At 36.2% G+C, this 17,643-nt stretch overlaps 1 protein-coding gene across 2 annotated transcripts in view; it reads right to left on the bottom strand.

The window, feature by feature from the left end:
* The window catches only part of LOC126717487 (ankyrin repeat-containing protein NPR4-like), a 105,991-nt gene that overhangs the window by 83,016 nt on the left and 5,332 nt on the right, over window positions 1–17,643 (bottom strand). For both annotated transcript variants that reach the window (XM_050419235.1, XM_050419234.1), the window contains exon 4: window positions 7,753–8,285. In XM_050419235.1, the coding sequence (XP_050275192.1) occupies window positions 7,753–8,285 (533 nt within the window). The remainder of the gene's footprint in view (window positions 1–7,752; window positions 8,286–17,643) is intronic.

Here is a 17,643-nt window from a genome sequence, read left to right as displayed (position 1 = left end):
GATGCAAAATGTGCTTAATGTTTGAGTTTTGGAGACAAATTGGTTGAAAAACTTGTTTTTGGAAGATTTAGGTTGAATTCAAGTGTTTTTGAAAAACTTTTAATCTCATACTCATGCATTTCATTCATGAAATATTGTGCTTTGAGGAGTGAAAAATTTTCAGTTTTTTAAGTATTTGACCAATTTTTTTTCATGCATCATTTGTGTTTAGGATTCACATGCATTGCATTGTTTTTGTATCCATCTTGTAGTTTTGCAGTCATATCTCTCATTGTTTTCACACATAACATGCATACACTTTGCTACATTGGGTACTCAACTTGATCAAAAAATTGATTGATTAATTTTTGAGCTATGTACTTTCTAGTATATGCTATTTTTATGTGTGAATTGTAGAAAATTATTTTCTTAAGAGTTATGATGGATAATCAATGTGCAAATATTTTCTCTACTCATGCAACTGTTTATGGGTCACATAGTGCCATGTTTGCATTTTATTGAAAGAGAGAATATTTTTTCTTCATGTGTATCCTCAACTTAGTTTTTTTTAAAAACTTGGTTTGTGTCCTTTTATTTATCCCCACCCCCTTTATTTTTCCCTAAAACTGTTTTTCCTAAAACTTGTTTTGTTTTTCCTATTTTTATTGGGGGAAAAGCTTGTTTTTAACCTTTGTTGTTCATAGGGGGAGTTGTCTCTATTTCCTATAGAGTTGAATTGTTTTGTGTTCCCTTCTTTCTCTATTTTCTCTTACTCTGTTGCGTATGTTTTTTGTCAACTCTTTGTTTGAGTTGTCTTTGTCAATGCGTGACAAAAAGGGGGAGAGATTTAGATGAAATGTGTGGAAAATACAAGAATGTTCTGTTTAGGGGGAGTTAACATTGTTTTTGATGTATCTAACTTAGGGGGAGAGTTAGATTGCATATTTGTTGATTTACTGTTTTTGTTTTTCTGTCACACATGCGGTTATGCATTTTGTTTAGTATTTCAGGAAATATACAGGTTGATTCAATTGAGCTGCTGTCTACACTTGCAACTGATGGATAGTAGTTAGGATTGAATTTGGTTTATGAGCATTATTTTGTAAAGGGCTTTTCATTTTGTAAACTTTGAGCTTCTAAGTTGTGTTTTGTCACGGATTGCCAAAGGGGGAGTTTGTTAGGTTCTAAAGTTTAGGATTTTATGTATTTAGAACTCTAATGTGTATTGTTGGCAAACCATGATCAAAACAATGTGTTCAGGAGTGTTTAAAACTAGCTCAAAGTTGTATGTCAATGTAAAGTTGGAATCGAGTTTAAAGCAGGAAGCACTGTGGCTTTCGGCCTGGCTCGATCGATCGAAGCTTAGACTCGACTGATCGAAGCTCGGGCAAATTGCTTTTCTGCAGATTCGTCTAACTCAGCCCTATTTGTTTTAAAACGTTTTTAGGGTTTCTTATTTGTCCTAAGTATAAAAGGCAAACCCTAACCACGTTTTAGTGTTGCTCATATTTGCAGTTTGTGTAAATCTCTTGTGAGATCTAGAGGAGCTTTCCTTTACACAAACTTAGGGTTTTCAAGGAGGAGATATTTTCTACACCTTGATGATCAATTCAGTTGTTGCCATTAAAGCTTAAAGAATACACAAGCGGGTGTGCTTGTAGCTGGTGGGAATTCAAGAAAGAAGGAGTCCGTGGGGGCTTGTAAGTTTTATTGTATGAACTTCGATTCTTTCAAGATAGTGGATTTAAGTTTACCTTGAGGATAGCTAGGTCAAATCCTCCCCAGGTTTTTACCAGTTTGGTTTCCTGGGTGATCATATCTTGTGTTATTTATTTTCCGCTGCTTTGCATGATTTGATCTTTATTATTGTGATAACCTAGACTTGTTTAATTGGACTAAGTAACAACTTGGCTAATTACCTAGGTTTAATCAATTGTTTAAGGGGTCTAAAAACTAACACATTCTTCTTCTTAAAAAATTACGATTGGTGTGTGTTCAGTGGCAGTTTCAAAAAGTTTTTTAGAGTTGTCATTAAAAACACTTAATTTTAAAAAATTATTTAATAATAAAACTTGAATATATTAACATCACAAAATAAAAGCATATTCAAATACATAAAGTTTTAAAATTTTCTTTCACAAGTTTTCATTTTTTTAAATTGTTGTGTGATATGATAGTTTCACTATTAATATTATTAGCTACATTTTTTTCAATATACACAACCAAGCAATTATTAAGCTACTGATCTCCTATTTAATTACTAACATATTGCCTAAATAAGTACCAATATAAACAAAATACATTATCTTTTTGAAAAAATATATCACATAAATCCAACAAATTTGTCTAAAGACTAAAGCAAATACTAACAAACTAGCTATTTGAAAAGTGTGCATTTTTTTTACATAAAAAAAAAATAGCAATTTTAAAATATGCCAGTTGAAACCCAATTTAAAAAAATCATAATTAAACATTTGATTTGAGATTTTAGGCTAATATGTTTGTCTGGGCAATTTTTTAGAAGTGTTATGTTCATAACATTTTTGTAACAATTTCACAACAAAACCTAGGTTGTAAGTTTTTACTGGTTCTAATTTGAACGTACTACTGAAATTATTTTCTATTCATCAACAACCTGTTATTTAGAATTTGTTATGAAAATATTGGGAAAATGTTGTGAACATAGCATTTCTTGCAATTTATTTTTTCAACATTCAATGGACAAAAATTTTGGAGAGGTTGAATTTTAATTTTAATGGGCTCTGCTAGGTTTTAAAGATTTAGATTTAAATATTTAGAATCAAATTTTATTGTGTTGGCAAATTGTGAACAAAATATGTCTAGTCTAGGTTTTTAGGCAATACTTAAAAGTGGTTGTTTCAAGGTTCAAGTCCAGCTGATTGCAGAAAAGGAAGTGTCGTTCCGCCTTACTCGACCGATTGAAAATTGCAGGTCCAGTTTTTTTCTGCAAAATTTTAAACAGGCTTAAGCCCGCAAAAACGTTTAGAGTTTCATCTAAATTTCTCCACATATAAAAGGGAAACCTTAGCCACGTTTTGAAGCTGCTGAAAAGACTTGTGTTTTACTCTCTGTGAGATCTGAGAGGTTTTGTACCTTCCAATTACACAAGAATCTACCAGAGCAAGAACTACAATTAAGCATTTAGTAGAACATAGTTGCTGCATCAAGATCATTACTGATGGTGATCTGAAACCTTTGAATGGGATCTCAAAGTCACAAGCAAGGTGGCTTGTATTGGTGTAAATCCAAAAAGAGAAGAAGTTCGTGGATTTGGAGCTTGCACATGGTTGTGTCAGTAAGTTATTATTGGAGGTAGCAATAGATTTAAGGTTAAATCTAATTGTAAAAACTTTAATTCTCTTATAGTGGATTTAGTTTACCTTAAGGATGGTTAGGTTAAATCCTCCCTAAGTTTTTACTTTGAAACGGTTTGTTTCATTGGTTTTCCTAGGTCATCATGTTATGGTGTTATTTATTTTTTCGCTTTTATGCATGATATGATATATGCTTGTTTAACCTAGATATGAATAGTAAACCTAATAATCAACTTGGTTAATTAATTAGGTTAAACAATCTGGTTTAAGGGGTCTAAATGAACAAACAAGCTCAATTGTTATAAAGGGTGTTCAAGTGTATTTTTTAAGGGCAGTCAAGTTTGTTTGTTTGTTTTTTTTTTTTTTTTTTTTTTTTCCTTTCTAAAGTGGTCAAAAGACCCATATTAATTTAAAACTCAATTTTTTAAAAGTTATATTAAATAAATAAAAAAATTTAGGGTGGTCCTGTGACCACCTTGATTAACACTTGGCACCACTAGTGTATGTGCTGAAGCACGTTCATGACATAAGTCCTAGCAACATCATAAGCCAATGATTTTTGTGGATTTTTCTCTTCAGTCTTCTTGGATTCTTGAGGGATTTTTTTTTTTCTCATTTGTTTTCGATTTCTTAAGTGTTTTCTTGATTATGAGTGAGTTTCTCAATCACTATTTGATTTCTTTGTGAGATTTGTGGATATTCTTGGATTTGGTGGGTCGGTTTTGCATTTTCTATTATTGGTGGTGATCTTGTTTTATGTGTGGTGTTATATTACTTGTTCCGTAATTCAAGTTAGTTTTGTTAGGTTCGAAAAGTTTTGTTACTTAAAGCTACATTTAGTATAACTCTAACTAATGTTACACTACATAATAACTTTTTATTAGATTAATATTTCAAAAATCTCACCATTGGATTATATATTATTTATGTTTTTAACACGTATACCAAGTTTCATACCAATCATATGCTATTTAATATTCAACCTAGAAGCCCATCTTTCATGCACAATTTTAAATACAAAAACTTGAAATTTAAACATTTGATTGATAAGTGAAATTTTATTAATAATATAATGAACTACAAAAAAAAAAAAAAAAAAAAAAAAAAAAAAAAAACGAAACAAAAACCAAACTTAAGAAAGATCCGACTGGAAAACAACATCCACGTCCTCGGGTAAGTCTTCTACCCAAACCTCAAAACCTACAGATAAAACTGCTTTTTTAGCTAAACAGTGAGCTAATCTATTCCCATCCCTCCTGACATGTTGGAACATACAACTTCGTAATACTCCACCAAGTCTTTTTGTCTCATCAATGATATGGCCAAACAGCAGCGGACAGGGACCAACACGCAGCAAAGCCTGAATAACAGTAAGGCAGTCACCTTCAACAATAATGTCAAACAAACTCATCTCCCTGGTGAAAATCACAGCCCTTCGAGCAGCCAAAGCTTCAGCCATCTCAGTTGACTGTACCTTGCCCAAATTCTGACACAGTGCCGCAATAGCTTGCCCGGAATGATCTCGACAGACTACACCAATACCTGCTAAACCCGAATCCTCAAAATAAGCTGCATCAAAATTTATTTTGAAACGATCCTCAGGCGGTGGAGACCAGCGAACCACTGAATGAGGGATAGACACACCATGCTCTTTTGAATTCACGTTCCAAAATTCATCAACCATCCTTTACGCATGTTCACCCAGCTCATGAAGCTGCCAAGATGGCTGAAGTTCCCTCATACGATTTCGACGCTACCATAAACACCATGCCACAGTGACGAACAGAGCTACCTTCCTATTCGACTCCATACTGAGAACCTCCTCCAATAATTCATAAAAGGTCCGAAACTTCTTATGAACCAAAGACCGAAAATCCTGGAGCGACATCCATACTGACCGCACCTGATCACAGAGCCATAAGCAGTGCACAGTCGACTCCGTATACTCACCACACCCATCACAAACCTCATCAATTGGGATATGCCGAACTTTTAAGTTCTGTTTCGTAGGTAGAGAATCCTTTGCAGCGCGCCAAATAAAGTGCCAGATCTTATTAGGAACTCTCATCTTCCAAATTTTCTTCCACACCAACCCAGGACTACCCGAAATTGATGAGCTCGGCTGAAGAATAGAATCGGCAGATACTAGCATTCGGTAAGCACTCCTAACACTATAATCCCCATCACTAGTTAGAGGCCAAATCAGAGTGTCTTTTGCCCCATCCTCACAGACTTGAATCCTCCTCACCAATTATGCCTCCCACGGAATTAAATAGCTCTCGAGATGACCCGAGTCCCAAACTCTTGTATCAGGGAAGAACAAATCACAAACTCGATGAACTGAAGAATCAATTCTGGGAGAAATAATCTTACTGTGATTAAGATCAGGCAGCCACCTATGTCGCCACATCAATCAAAAGCATGGCCTCCCCACTCATACATGTAGCTCCACCCCTGAATGTGGAATTATTTCCTCCATGGCAGAGCCACATTTGGGCAATGGCTCCCAAAAAAATTTAGTCAAAATGAACTATTCTATTTTCTTTTCTTTTTTATAAATTGAAGTGTATATGCATATGGCCCCTGCATTTAAAAATTAAAATGTTTATAAATTTATAAATAATATTCTCTTTTTCAGATATATGATTTTGAGAAAATGTCTAGTGTACTTCACACCGAGTTAAATAATGTTTTTTTTAAGGCCAAAAAATGGGATCTCCAGTATAAATTCACTATTCCCACGCCCTACGGGTTGTTGTAACCAATCAATGGGTACCACCCAAGCCATCACAGGGCTACCAAGACACCTCACCCCCAAACTGGACAAGTAGGGGAATGTAGGTGCCACTACTTGAATCACAACCCTTGGACTCATAGACATAATGAAACTAAAGCTCCTACCGCTAGGCCACACTCTTGGGTGGTATCGAGTTAAATAATGTTACAATCCTGTTAGTCATAAATTATATATATTGGTAACTTAAATTAATTGTACATTCATAAAATTATGACGAATGTATAAACTTCTTTTGAAAATTAACTCAAAAATAAGAGAAAAAAGGTTTTTATTTTTTTATCCTTCCACTTAAGTTTAAAAAAAAAAAAAAAAAAATTTCTTCCTTTCATTGGGGTTGTGGTTGTGGCAGAAGGAGGGTTGTGTATGATAGAGAAAGCCATGATTGTCAGAATCCCGATTTAGATCCTATAATCCTATGATTTTACGATCCTACCTTCCCAAAACGATCTAGATATTTCAAGGATTTTTGTGATCGTTCAGGATCGGTAGGATCGTACGATTCTGACTATCTCGAACGACCTTGGTTTCTTGTAATCTTCTTTAACTTAACAGAAGGCTTAGTTGGACCTAAATGAAAAATAAAATCTTAATAGACCAAGTTTTTCCACTCTAATGTAGAGAGAGTGTCAATTGAACCCAAATAAAAAATATTCCAATAGAGTGTCACATTTTGAGGTTTTTGGCCTCTTTAAATGATGTTTACAAATGGATGTAATGATATATGGTAATTATATCAATAAATGTATAATTTATGTAATTATTTAATATACCAATGTGTATTTTTTATTTTTTTTCTCAAATAATGTAGGATCTTACGATCCACGATCCAATTCTATGATCTACGATATCACCTACCTCCCACGATCCTACGTAAAATCCTGATTTTGACAACCTTGAAGAAAACAATGAGCTTAGTGTTTCATTCTTCTTAAAAAATTATGATTGGTATTTGCTGCATGTAGCCTATCCGACTCTCTCTCTCTCTCACTTTACCCAGATTGGCATGTGTTGAAGCATGACCATGACACCAGTCCTGGCCACATCATAGGCCGAGGATTTTGTGTGTTTTTCTCTTAAGTCTTCTTGGATTCTTGAGGTATATTTTTTCATTTGTTACCGATTTCTTGAGTTTTTTCCTGATTATGAGTGGGTTTCTCAGTCTCTATTTGATTTCTTTGTGAGATTTGTGGATATTCTTGGATTTGATGGGTCGGTTTTGCATCCTCTATTATTGTTCATTGGTGGTTTTGATTTGTGTGTGGTGCTACTGTTAAATAATTCTGTGATTCAAGTTAGTTTGTGTTCTGGTGTTGTGTCAATGGCACCCGCTACATGTAAATCTTCACGGGGGAGAAGGATTGGTGGCTCTCATAAGAAGCAAATGATTTGGAAGAAAAAACATTTTAATGAAACAGGGTATAGCATACAGAATTAGATGAGTTTTAAAAAAATGGTTAACTAAATACAAAAGAATAGGTTCTTAATGCTCTAATCTAGTTACTTTTCATATCAATACTAAGGGAACAGAATCCGTAATCTTTTCTGAAAATTCCAGAAGACTAGCGTTTTCCTACAGAAGTTTTTCTTTGGTAAAACTAATATAATTTTTCATCAATATATACAAAGTTTCACGAGACATACCTTTTCAGAGCTTAAAAGCCGATTATCTAACTGAATAATGTCAGCAGTGTTCATCCCCTCCTCGTTCATAGCCCACTTGTCGACTCTCCTGTCATCTGCTAGCATCAACAGTATTGTATAACGCCCATTGATTGCAGCTAGATGTAAAGGCGTGTTTCCTTCTTTATCTTGCTCATTTATGAGATCCTGAAAAGCTAATTCTTTGAGCAATATTTCCACTGCATTTTTGTTCCCAGTTTCCACGGCAAGATGAAGAGCTGTCCTACCTTTATTGTCCAACAGTTCACAGGTTTCTGGACAATTTCTAATGAGTGTTCTCATTACACCCACATGTCCTTTCCTAGCTGAAATGTGAAGAGCATACATGCCCTCTTTGTCCTTTATGTAAGCAAGGGAACTATCTTTTTTCAAAAATAGTTCTACAACTTTTACATTGCCTAAATATGCAGCATAATGAAGAGGAATCCAGCCATAGTCATCGGCTTCCTGCAGAATTGCCGTTGGAAATTTGTCCAACATCTTGTGCAAAAAATCTGAAAAGAAAAGAGACAGGGAGAATCATGTTGTTACGAGTGAACTAAAATTAGAAAGTGTCGTTGATGAATAGGTCAAAATATTTTAAGGTTCTTTAATTTTACATTTCGTTCCATCAAGGCTCGAGATTCGATAGGAGTGTGTTCTGTGTGTTATTATAATTTACTACATTCTCTATTAAAAGTTAACATGACTTTTGAGTGAATTTATGGTGTGTTTTTGTATTAAAATTTCATTCATTTTCTTTTATAGGTGTTTTTGTGTTTTGATTTAAAAATATATATATAATTAATTAAAAATAAAAAATTGTAATTTTAAATTGAAAGAATAATGTTATTATACTGGTTTTTTTTGAAATCATAAAAAAAAAAAAAAAAAAAAATCCTTATGCATTAGCGGATAAGAAATATACCATTAAACTATATTTTTAAGAATAATTAATTTGACGTCTACCATCGAATTTAAAAGAAAAGGCTAGAACAAGCATCAAGATCTAATTACGGTTATTTCCCTCCATTCACAAAGAGATGTACATATTCTTTAAGATCTAATTAGGGTTATTTCCATCCTTCTACATTGTCACCTTCTTCTTCAAAGCTGCCATCACTTCCTCCAACTACGTCTCCTCCTCAAAGCAACCATCTCTTTCAAGTTTGTCATCTCCTACTTCAAATGCTACTATCTCTTCATAGATCTAGTGAGATCTTACTAGATCTGGAGAGAGAGTCTAGATTTGGGTAGATCTCGACAAGATATCACATGCTTTCACCTAATTTGGAGCTCTACCACTAAGTGCCAATGCCACAAGGCTTAGGTGGTCTCATCTAATCCAACCAAAGAGAAAACTCAGTCCTAGCTGGATTTGAGTCAGATCAAGGTCAAGTCAAAATTTATTGATCTAAAATAATTTTTTATTTTTATAACACTTACCTATACTTTAATGAGTCACATCAACTTGGGATGACCTGTATTTTTTTCACATATACATGGACTTCAACATGTTTTCTAACCTCTTTTGATTTTTCATATTTCTTTCAATACCCAAAAAAAAAAAAAAATAAAAAAAAAACTCAAAAATAAAAGAAATGAAAATGCATTTGCAAGTTATACACAAAACATGAAATAACATTAAAATCAACTATAAAGTAAGTGCTTTTGGATTTTTTATTTTTTTATTTGCTTAAAGTTGGCAAGATTATAGTTGTAAAACAAAAATGGAGGCTTACTAAAAAGCACAAAGTTTTGCTAAGCCTTTTCCATGCCTCCTCCATCATGTGTCATGGCACCACTTTCTGCTCTTGTTCGTACTATCATCTCCATACTTCCCCTTGATTTGAAATCTCTTTGGGTTTCCAGTCTCATTCCTTTAGCAAACTTAGTGTCAAATTTGGCTCAATTTTTGGGTGTGTGCGGATGTAAAATAGCAATTTTGCTATGCTCTAAATAAAACTTTTAAGTCTCTGATGCTCAAAATAGTCTCAAGACGCTACTTTTATTTTTATTTTTTTATTAAAAAAAACCTTGTTAATCTGCGTTACCAATCAAATCTTGCCACTTGTCTAGCTTTTAAAAGTATAATAAATTGTTTGATAAACTATGCTTTTAAAAAAAAATCTAGTGCTCCATGTGAAATTAGCTAATGTTGTCACTTATACATTCTGTGCGGTCCAATAAATTGTGGCCTTGGCCCATTTTTACATTGGGGCCCAAGGCCCGAGCCGAGGAAGGTTATAGCTGAGGATAGGTAGCAAAAGTCCTAATAGTCTTGAGACGCAGCCGAGGATGATTCTGTCCTCGGCTGAGGATGATTCTTGAGACGCAGCCGAGGATGATTCTGTCCTTGTTAATGTGCGTTACCAATCAAATCATGCCACTTGTCTGGCTTTTAAAAGTATAATAAATTGTTTGATAAACTATGCTTAAAAAAAAAAAAAAAAAATCTAGTGCTCCATGTGAAATTAGCTAATGTTGTCACTTATACATTCTGTGGGGTCCAATAAATTGTGGCCTTGGCCCATTTTTACATTGGGGCCCAAGGCCCGAGCCGAGGAACGTTATAGCCGAGGATAGGTAGCAAAAGTCCTAATAGTCTTGAGACGCAGCCGAGGATGATTCTGTCCTCGGCATATCCGAGGTATCCCTAGAAGGAAGGGCAAAAACGGTATAGGAACAGCTTGAAAAAAAATCTAAAAAAATCTAGGTTAATAGAGAAGGGTACGCTGGATAGAATAACGACCAAGGACAACAGGAAAGCTGCCTTTACTGCCATTCAATACTCTGCACCTGACAGAGCCATATTCTTCAGCTTTTACAACCACCCCCAACCACTCTGGGTATGGGCTAATGGGACAAGTATCAGTCCTGGAAAATCGAACCCACATGTGGACGTTGGATAAGGGATACAGGCTAGTATAAAAGGAAAAGTAAGCATCCAGAGGAAGGGGTTGGGAAAAATGGCCAAAAACCAGAGCCTCCCAACCCGCCTTCAGGAGAAAGATTCCTAGGGTGAACACGATTTAATTATGTACGAACACCACGAAAAACCCACCGTCTGGTGACTAAGGCCTAGCCTTTCAAACCCACGCTCTATAAATGATATTGTTTGGGCCTTTTTACGTGCGAACTCAACACTATTATGGGTCGTCACAAATCGAGTCATTACAATTGGCGCCGTCTGTGGGAAAGGCTTGTGTTTTGGCACAGGTCGTGGGTTGGGACGATCATTCACATCATTTCAAACAGCTGGGTGTAGTGTTTAAGCACAAAGTTCCACTAGGGGCTACGTTTCTTCACTAGGGGCTGTGCTTCGTAGCATCAGCAGCACGAAGGGTTCTAGGGGCTTGGCCGAGGAGCTAATCCCCCTAAACCAAAGTCCCGCTCCATAGCCGAGGGGTTACTTCCACCAACTACTTATCAAAATCAAGTTTTGGACAAAACTAAGGTATTGCATGGTCCTCGGACTCAAACCTATGGGGAAACCAACTACTTAAAAATCAAGTTTTGGACAGAACCAAGGTATTGCATGGTCCTCAAACTCAAACCTATAAGGAAACCAACTACTTATCAAAATCAAGTTTTGGACAGAACCAAGGTATTGCATGGTCCTCGGACTCAAACCTATGGGGAAACCAACTACTTATCAAAATCAAGTTTTGGACAGAACCAAGGTATTGCATGGTCCTCGGACTCAAACCTATGGGGAAACCAACTACTTAAAAATCAAGTTTTGGATAGAACCAAGGTATTGCATGGTCTTCAAACTCAAACCTATGGGGAAACCAACTACTTATCAAAATCAAGTTTTGGACAGAACCAAGGTATTGCATGGTCCTCGGACTCAAACCTATGGGGAAACCAACTACTTAAAAATCAAGTTTTGGACAGAACTAAGGTATTGCATGGTCCTCGGACTCAAACCTATGGGGAAACCAACTACTTACAAATCAAGCTTTAGTCAGAACCAAGGTATTGCATGGTCCTCGGACTCAAACCTATGGAGAAGTCAGCTACTTAAGAAGAATTCTAAGTCGCTCAGTCCTCGGACCAAATACCAGAAAAGGTCAAGGCTATGAAAGTTATTAGGAAGATGGCGAAACGCCTTATTACTCAGCGACCAATAGGGGTTGTACATTTTAGGTTATATATCCTCGGATGATTACTTCCTACATGGCATCGAGCATTCAGCCATCACCTCGTTCAAATTTGGGGTATACAACCCACTTTCAGGTCAGTCTTATTGTACACGATAGCTCCAATAAGTTCATAATAGTATCTTTTTTCTTGGTAAGGGATTTTGGCCCTAAGTATCGCTTTCTCAGGTCGGCATTATTGTGCCGAACAATTTTATTAAGTTCATTATAAACGTCTTTTTCTCAGTAAGGGTTTCTGCCCTAAGTGCCATTTATTCAAGTCGGCATTATTATGCCAGATAGTTCCAATAAGCACAGAGCAAGATCTTTTTATTAATTGGGATTTCGGCCTTAAGCATTGTTCATAGTATAAAAATTAAAAAAAAAATAAAAAATTTACAGGATAGTACGTCTATTCACGGCATAACTACTTCAAAAGAAGAGATAGAATATACGAAATCAAGAAATGACGACCTATATTAATGTAAAGAGGTGTTACAACGTACAATGAAGGGCTTAAACAAAGCCTATATAGAAAATGAGTTACAAAAACAATAAAAAAAAAAACAAACATAAATCTTTTTAAGCTCTGCTCCCAAGTCTTTCCAAACTCTGCCCCAGTGGCACCCATATTGAGATGAGGACCTTCCTTGGCGGAAGAGGAAGAAGGAAAAGCACCAGAATGGATCTGGTGATGGGAAAGAAGAAGAAGGAGAGGCAAAAGGAGGCACCAGTGAAGGAAGAGAGGAAGAAGCAGGGATACTTTGTCCCTGCGTTAGTCCTGACTCCTAACACGCTGGTGCCATGTTAGCTATGTTCACAAGCACCAAGATGGATCTGGTGATGGGAAAGAAGAAGAAGGAGAGGCAAAAGGAGGCACTAGTGAAGGAAGAGAGGAAGAAGCAGGGATACTCTGTCCCTGTGTCAGTCCTGACTCCTAACACGCTGGTGCCATGTTAGCTATGCTCACAAGAGAGCGACTGGTACTGATAATGGGTGATCCCAGCTCAGCCGCACCAAAAGTTTGACGCGACGAGCCCCTACTTCGGATTTTGACTGAAAAGAGGATGAGAAGTATCTTGAGTCTCTCCCATCCCTGCCCTGACCGAGCCATTTTGAGCTTCGCAAGAACGTAGCATTTCCGGGAAGGGTATGGTCTCTTCATTCCCACTCCTATCTTGGACTTATCACAATTCAAGGTGTAAGCAAGCGGATAAGGGAAACTCTGGGGGAGGCTAAGGATTTTCAGACTTCAAAAGGATTGAAAGTGCTCTGTGTAAGAGAGGTAACCTCTTGCTTTCCTTCTTATATGAAGGGCAAAACCGGAGGCATTTAATCTGTCCAAATTTCCAAGAAAATCGGTAAACGAGAATATACCCATTCCATTTCCCCACACCGTCAATAACCGTCGAATTTAAATGGTCTCGTAAAGGGAAATCATTAAAGGCGCGTTTCGGATAATGAAGCGGCAAGAACGCATCATGAATGAATTCAAAAGAATGTCTAGTAATCCGGTATGTTTCCTGGATAGATGAAGAGACACCCATATTGATGAAGGGCAGATCTAAGCAGACCGCAATAAAGGCGTGGCATGACCAAAACCCTCCTCTCCGACCAAGAGGCCAGACAGTAGGATTTTGAGGAGCTATTGTGGGGTCCAATAAATTGTGGCCTTGGCCCATTTTTACATTGGGGCCCAAGGCCCGAGCCGAGAAAGGTTATAGCCGAGGATAGGTAGCAAAAGTCCTAATAGTCTTGAGACGCAGCCGAGGATGATTCTGTCCTCGGCATATCCGAGGTATCCCTGGAAGGAAGGGCAAAAACGGTATAGGAACAGCTTGAAAAAAAATCTAAAAATATCTAGGTTAATAGAGAAGGGTACGTTGGATAGAATAACGACCAAGGACAACAGGAAAACTGCCTTTACTGCCATTCAATACTCTGCACCTGACAGAGCCATACTCTTTAGTTTTTACAACCACCCCCAACCACTCTAGGTATGGGCTGATGGGACAAGTATCAGTTTTGGAAAATCGAACCCACACGTGGACGTTGGATAAGGGATATAGGCTAGTATAAAAGGAAAAGTAAGCATCCAGAGGAAGGGGTTGGGAAAAATGGCCAAAAACCAGAGCCTTCCAACCCGCCTTCAAGAGAAAGATTCCTAGGGTGAACACGATTTAATTATGTACAAACACCACGAAAAACCCACCGTCTGGTGACTAAGGCCTAGCCTTTCAAACCCACGCTCTATAAATGATATTGTTTGGGCCTTTTTACGTGCGAACCCAACACTATTATGGGTCGTCACAAATCGAGTCCTTACACATTCTATTACATATATAGGATAGAAAGTTAAGGAAATTAGATGGAATGACATATAACTTTATTAATAGTTTAAGAAATAAAAACAACTTTTAATAGTTTAAAAACGAAAACAGTAAAAATCTAAACTCTAGGGAAGAAAACTTTACTTTTCCATATTATATATTATCATGTGTGTTAATTATCCAAGGAGAGTGATGCTAAAATTATAACTTTTATCACAATTTGATCATGCGATAAGTTGTGAATCCATCATTTTTAATTTACCATTCATAACTTATCACGTGAGTAAACTATAACAAAAGTTGTGGTCTTACACACAACACAAGCGCTAGAATTGTTGTGCAAATAAAGCAGGACCACGGACCAAGAAAGCTAATAATGGTTATAGGCCCTGACAATGACCTGTATATTCTAATAGTCCCCCCTCAACTCAAGATGGGTTATGACGAATGAGCTTACAATCAGTGGGGGAACCACAAATTTGACCTTGGAGCTGAATGAAAAATCAAGTCGTTAATAAGGGTCTCACCCCCCCCCCCCCCTCTCTCCTCTTATATATACAATATTCTTATTATTATGTAATTATAAACCAAATCAAGATATAAACTAAGAAATTTATAACCCAATGTGTAGTACACAGATTTTAAAACATTAAATTTCAAAATACTTGAGCCATTACTAACAAAAAGATTTGATATATTTAAAAAATATCTTTAATCAACTACCATTTTGTGACAAGGAAGAAAAAAGTTTTTTTTTTTTTTTTTTATCCTCTAACTTTTAAGAAATTGGTGAGTACTTAGGATAACTATGTGTTAATATAATTTTGTGAATGTTCAGTTAATTCACCTAATTAGCCTGCACACTAGTAAGAATGTGTTGAGTATACAAATATGAGTGAAGTGTCACATTGAATAATAATAATAGTGAGTAATTAATAAAATATAATTGGGTCCAAGAAAACTTATTCCAACCTATAAACGACTGCAGCGATGAATAAAGTATAAGTTCTTCTATAGACCCAGCAAAACTTGGACAACAATTTCATAACACTAACTTGTCATCACACATATAGGTTATTAAAAAAAATTAAAAAATTCTATATTGTTGTGGATCCATGTATGATGTTTGTTTTGTTTAGACCCCTGTATACTCAGATTGTTTAACCTAAGTAGTTAACCAAGTTGATACTTAGGTTTATTATTCAGATTTAAGTTAAACACATACAATCATATTACTTAGTGCGGAAAAGTAAATAAGGCAAGCAATATGATGACACAGGAAAACCAATGAAACCAACAGTTTCAAGGTAAAAAAAAAAAAAAAAAAAACCTGGGGAGAATTTAACATAATATATCCTCAAGGAAACAAATTCACTATGATAGAATAGAAGTTTTACAATAGATTTAAACCCTACATCTAAAGCTACCTCTTGTAATACTTACTCAAATGACTATGTGCAACTCCGAATCCATAAAATTTTCTATCTAAATTTGTTGCACACAATCACCCACATTTGTAACTCTGAGATCTCACTCAAAACTTTAAATCATCAGTTATGTATGATCTTGTATGCAACAACTTAATTCACTAGTTATTGAATGTAGATCTTCTTTCCGGTAGATGCTTGTTAAGTTAGAAGGCTACAGAAACCTCACAAATCTCATAGGAGTAACTCACAAAACTTCCAAGAACATTTGAAACATATTTAGGGTTTTCCTTTAATACTAGGCAGTGTTGGACTAAAACCCTAAACGTTTTTGCGGGCTTTGGGCCTAATTTAAAATCTGTAGAAAACGATCTTCGATCGGTTGAGCCTTTCTTTTGATCAGTCGAGCCTTGCAGAACTTGAATTCTTCTTTCTGCAGCTTGATTGATCTTGAATCTTGAATCTTGAATCTTGAATTTAATCACCAGAGCAATGTCTAACACTTAACCTAGACATGTTTTTTTTCTTGGTTTACTAACTTACATGAAATTAGAACCTAAAAATTTATTCCTAAATATTTAGAACCTAACATATGAGATGACAGGCTAATTTTAGAGTGTTGAGAAATTTTTGTAGTGTCCTTGTTCTATTGAAATAGTATGAGAGGTGCTTCGTCCACAAATTTTTCACAACAAATCATAAGTAATTAGTAGTTATTGGTTCTAATTTGAACCTACCACTAAAATTACTTTTTTACATTGAAAACTCAAATAGTGTGAAACACCATTGCTTGTTTAGATCCCCAATTTTAAATGCATGGCTTAATTGCTTTTAAAAGTTCAAATAGTGTATAAAACACCCTTGAACGTTTAGACCCCCAATTACAAAATAACCAATTCAAGCTTTATGACAAACAACTAGTGTGCCGAAAATGAACAAAAGCTATAAACAGAATTGGTAAACAATCTAAGCCAATTAAAATCACAATCACAGCAGATAATAAAAGGCAAAGATAAAAGGGAAGGAAGATGCAAACACAAGGACAACACTCGATGTGTTATCGAAGAGGAAACCGAAGCCTTCGGCGTAAAACCTTTCCACCGCCCTCTAAATGGTCAATAATCCACTAGAAAATATAGTTGAGATACATGAACAGCAATAGACCCTCCAAGCTTAATCTACCCGATGTACCTAAGCCCTCCAAGCTTCTTGCTCCAACGAGGTTGCGCCGAACCTTTTTTTTTTTCTAGCTTATCGGATTCTACTATAATCCATAGCATCCGCCATCCTTGGCATCTTCCAATGCTTCCCAAAACTCCAAAAACACTCAACACTCTAAATGGGTGTGGGTAGTGTTTGGATAGAAATCTCCTCTCAATAAGAATGACAATGAGAGAGGGAATGAGAAGAGACTACAAAGATTTCTCTCTAAGAATGAGTAGCTCTCTCTAATTGGGTGGGTGTTTTGAAGAAACCTCTCTTAGGGTTTTTCTTTCTGAATAGCCACACATATTTTGTGAGAATGAGAGGTATTTATACTGGTATGAGAATGGAATGCGAAGAGTCAGTTTTTCCAAAACAAGGTTGGTTGGCGACTTAACCTCGCGACTTAATTGAGTCGCGAGTTCTAGCCGCGAGCTAACTGAATGGCCAGTCTGGATTTTTGTCCTGTAGTGCTCCGGCTGGCATGACTGTTAAGCTCCCCTGCATGCTCTGCGTGTGTGCAACTTTTGGCGGCTTGCAAGCCGCGAGCCTCCCGTAAGATCCAGCCGCGAGTCCCTGCTTCACTGCACAGTCTTGAGCATTTCTTCACACTCTCTCACACATTATCCTTACATGATTCCCACCTAAATACAAGGTTTCTAAGTGCTATATTACAAGCAAATTTGTTACGGAATAAAGCCAACACATGGTTGATTAAATTCAACCTTACAGCTTTTACTCTAACTTATCTTAGTACAAAACAAGAGT

This window comes from Quercus robur, chromosome 3 (genome assembly GCF_932294415.1).
Source record: "Quercus robur chromosome 3, dhQueRobu3.1, whole genome shotgun sequence".
Taxonomy (NCBI): Eukaryota; Viridiplantae; Streptophyta; class Magnoliopsida; order Fagales; family Fagaceae; genus Quercus; species Quercus robur.
The sequence above is the reverse complement of the archived record's forward strand: the minus strand, read 5'-3'. Positions and strand labels throughout refer to the sequence as shown.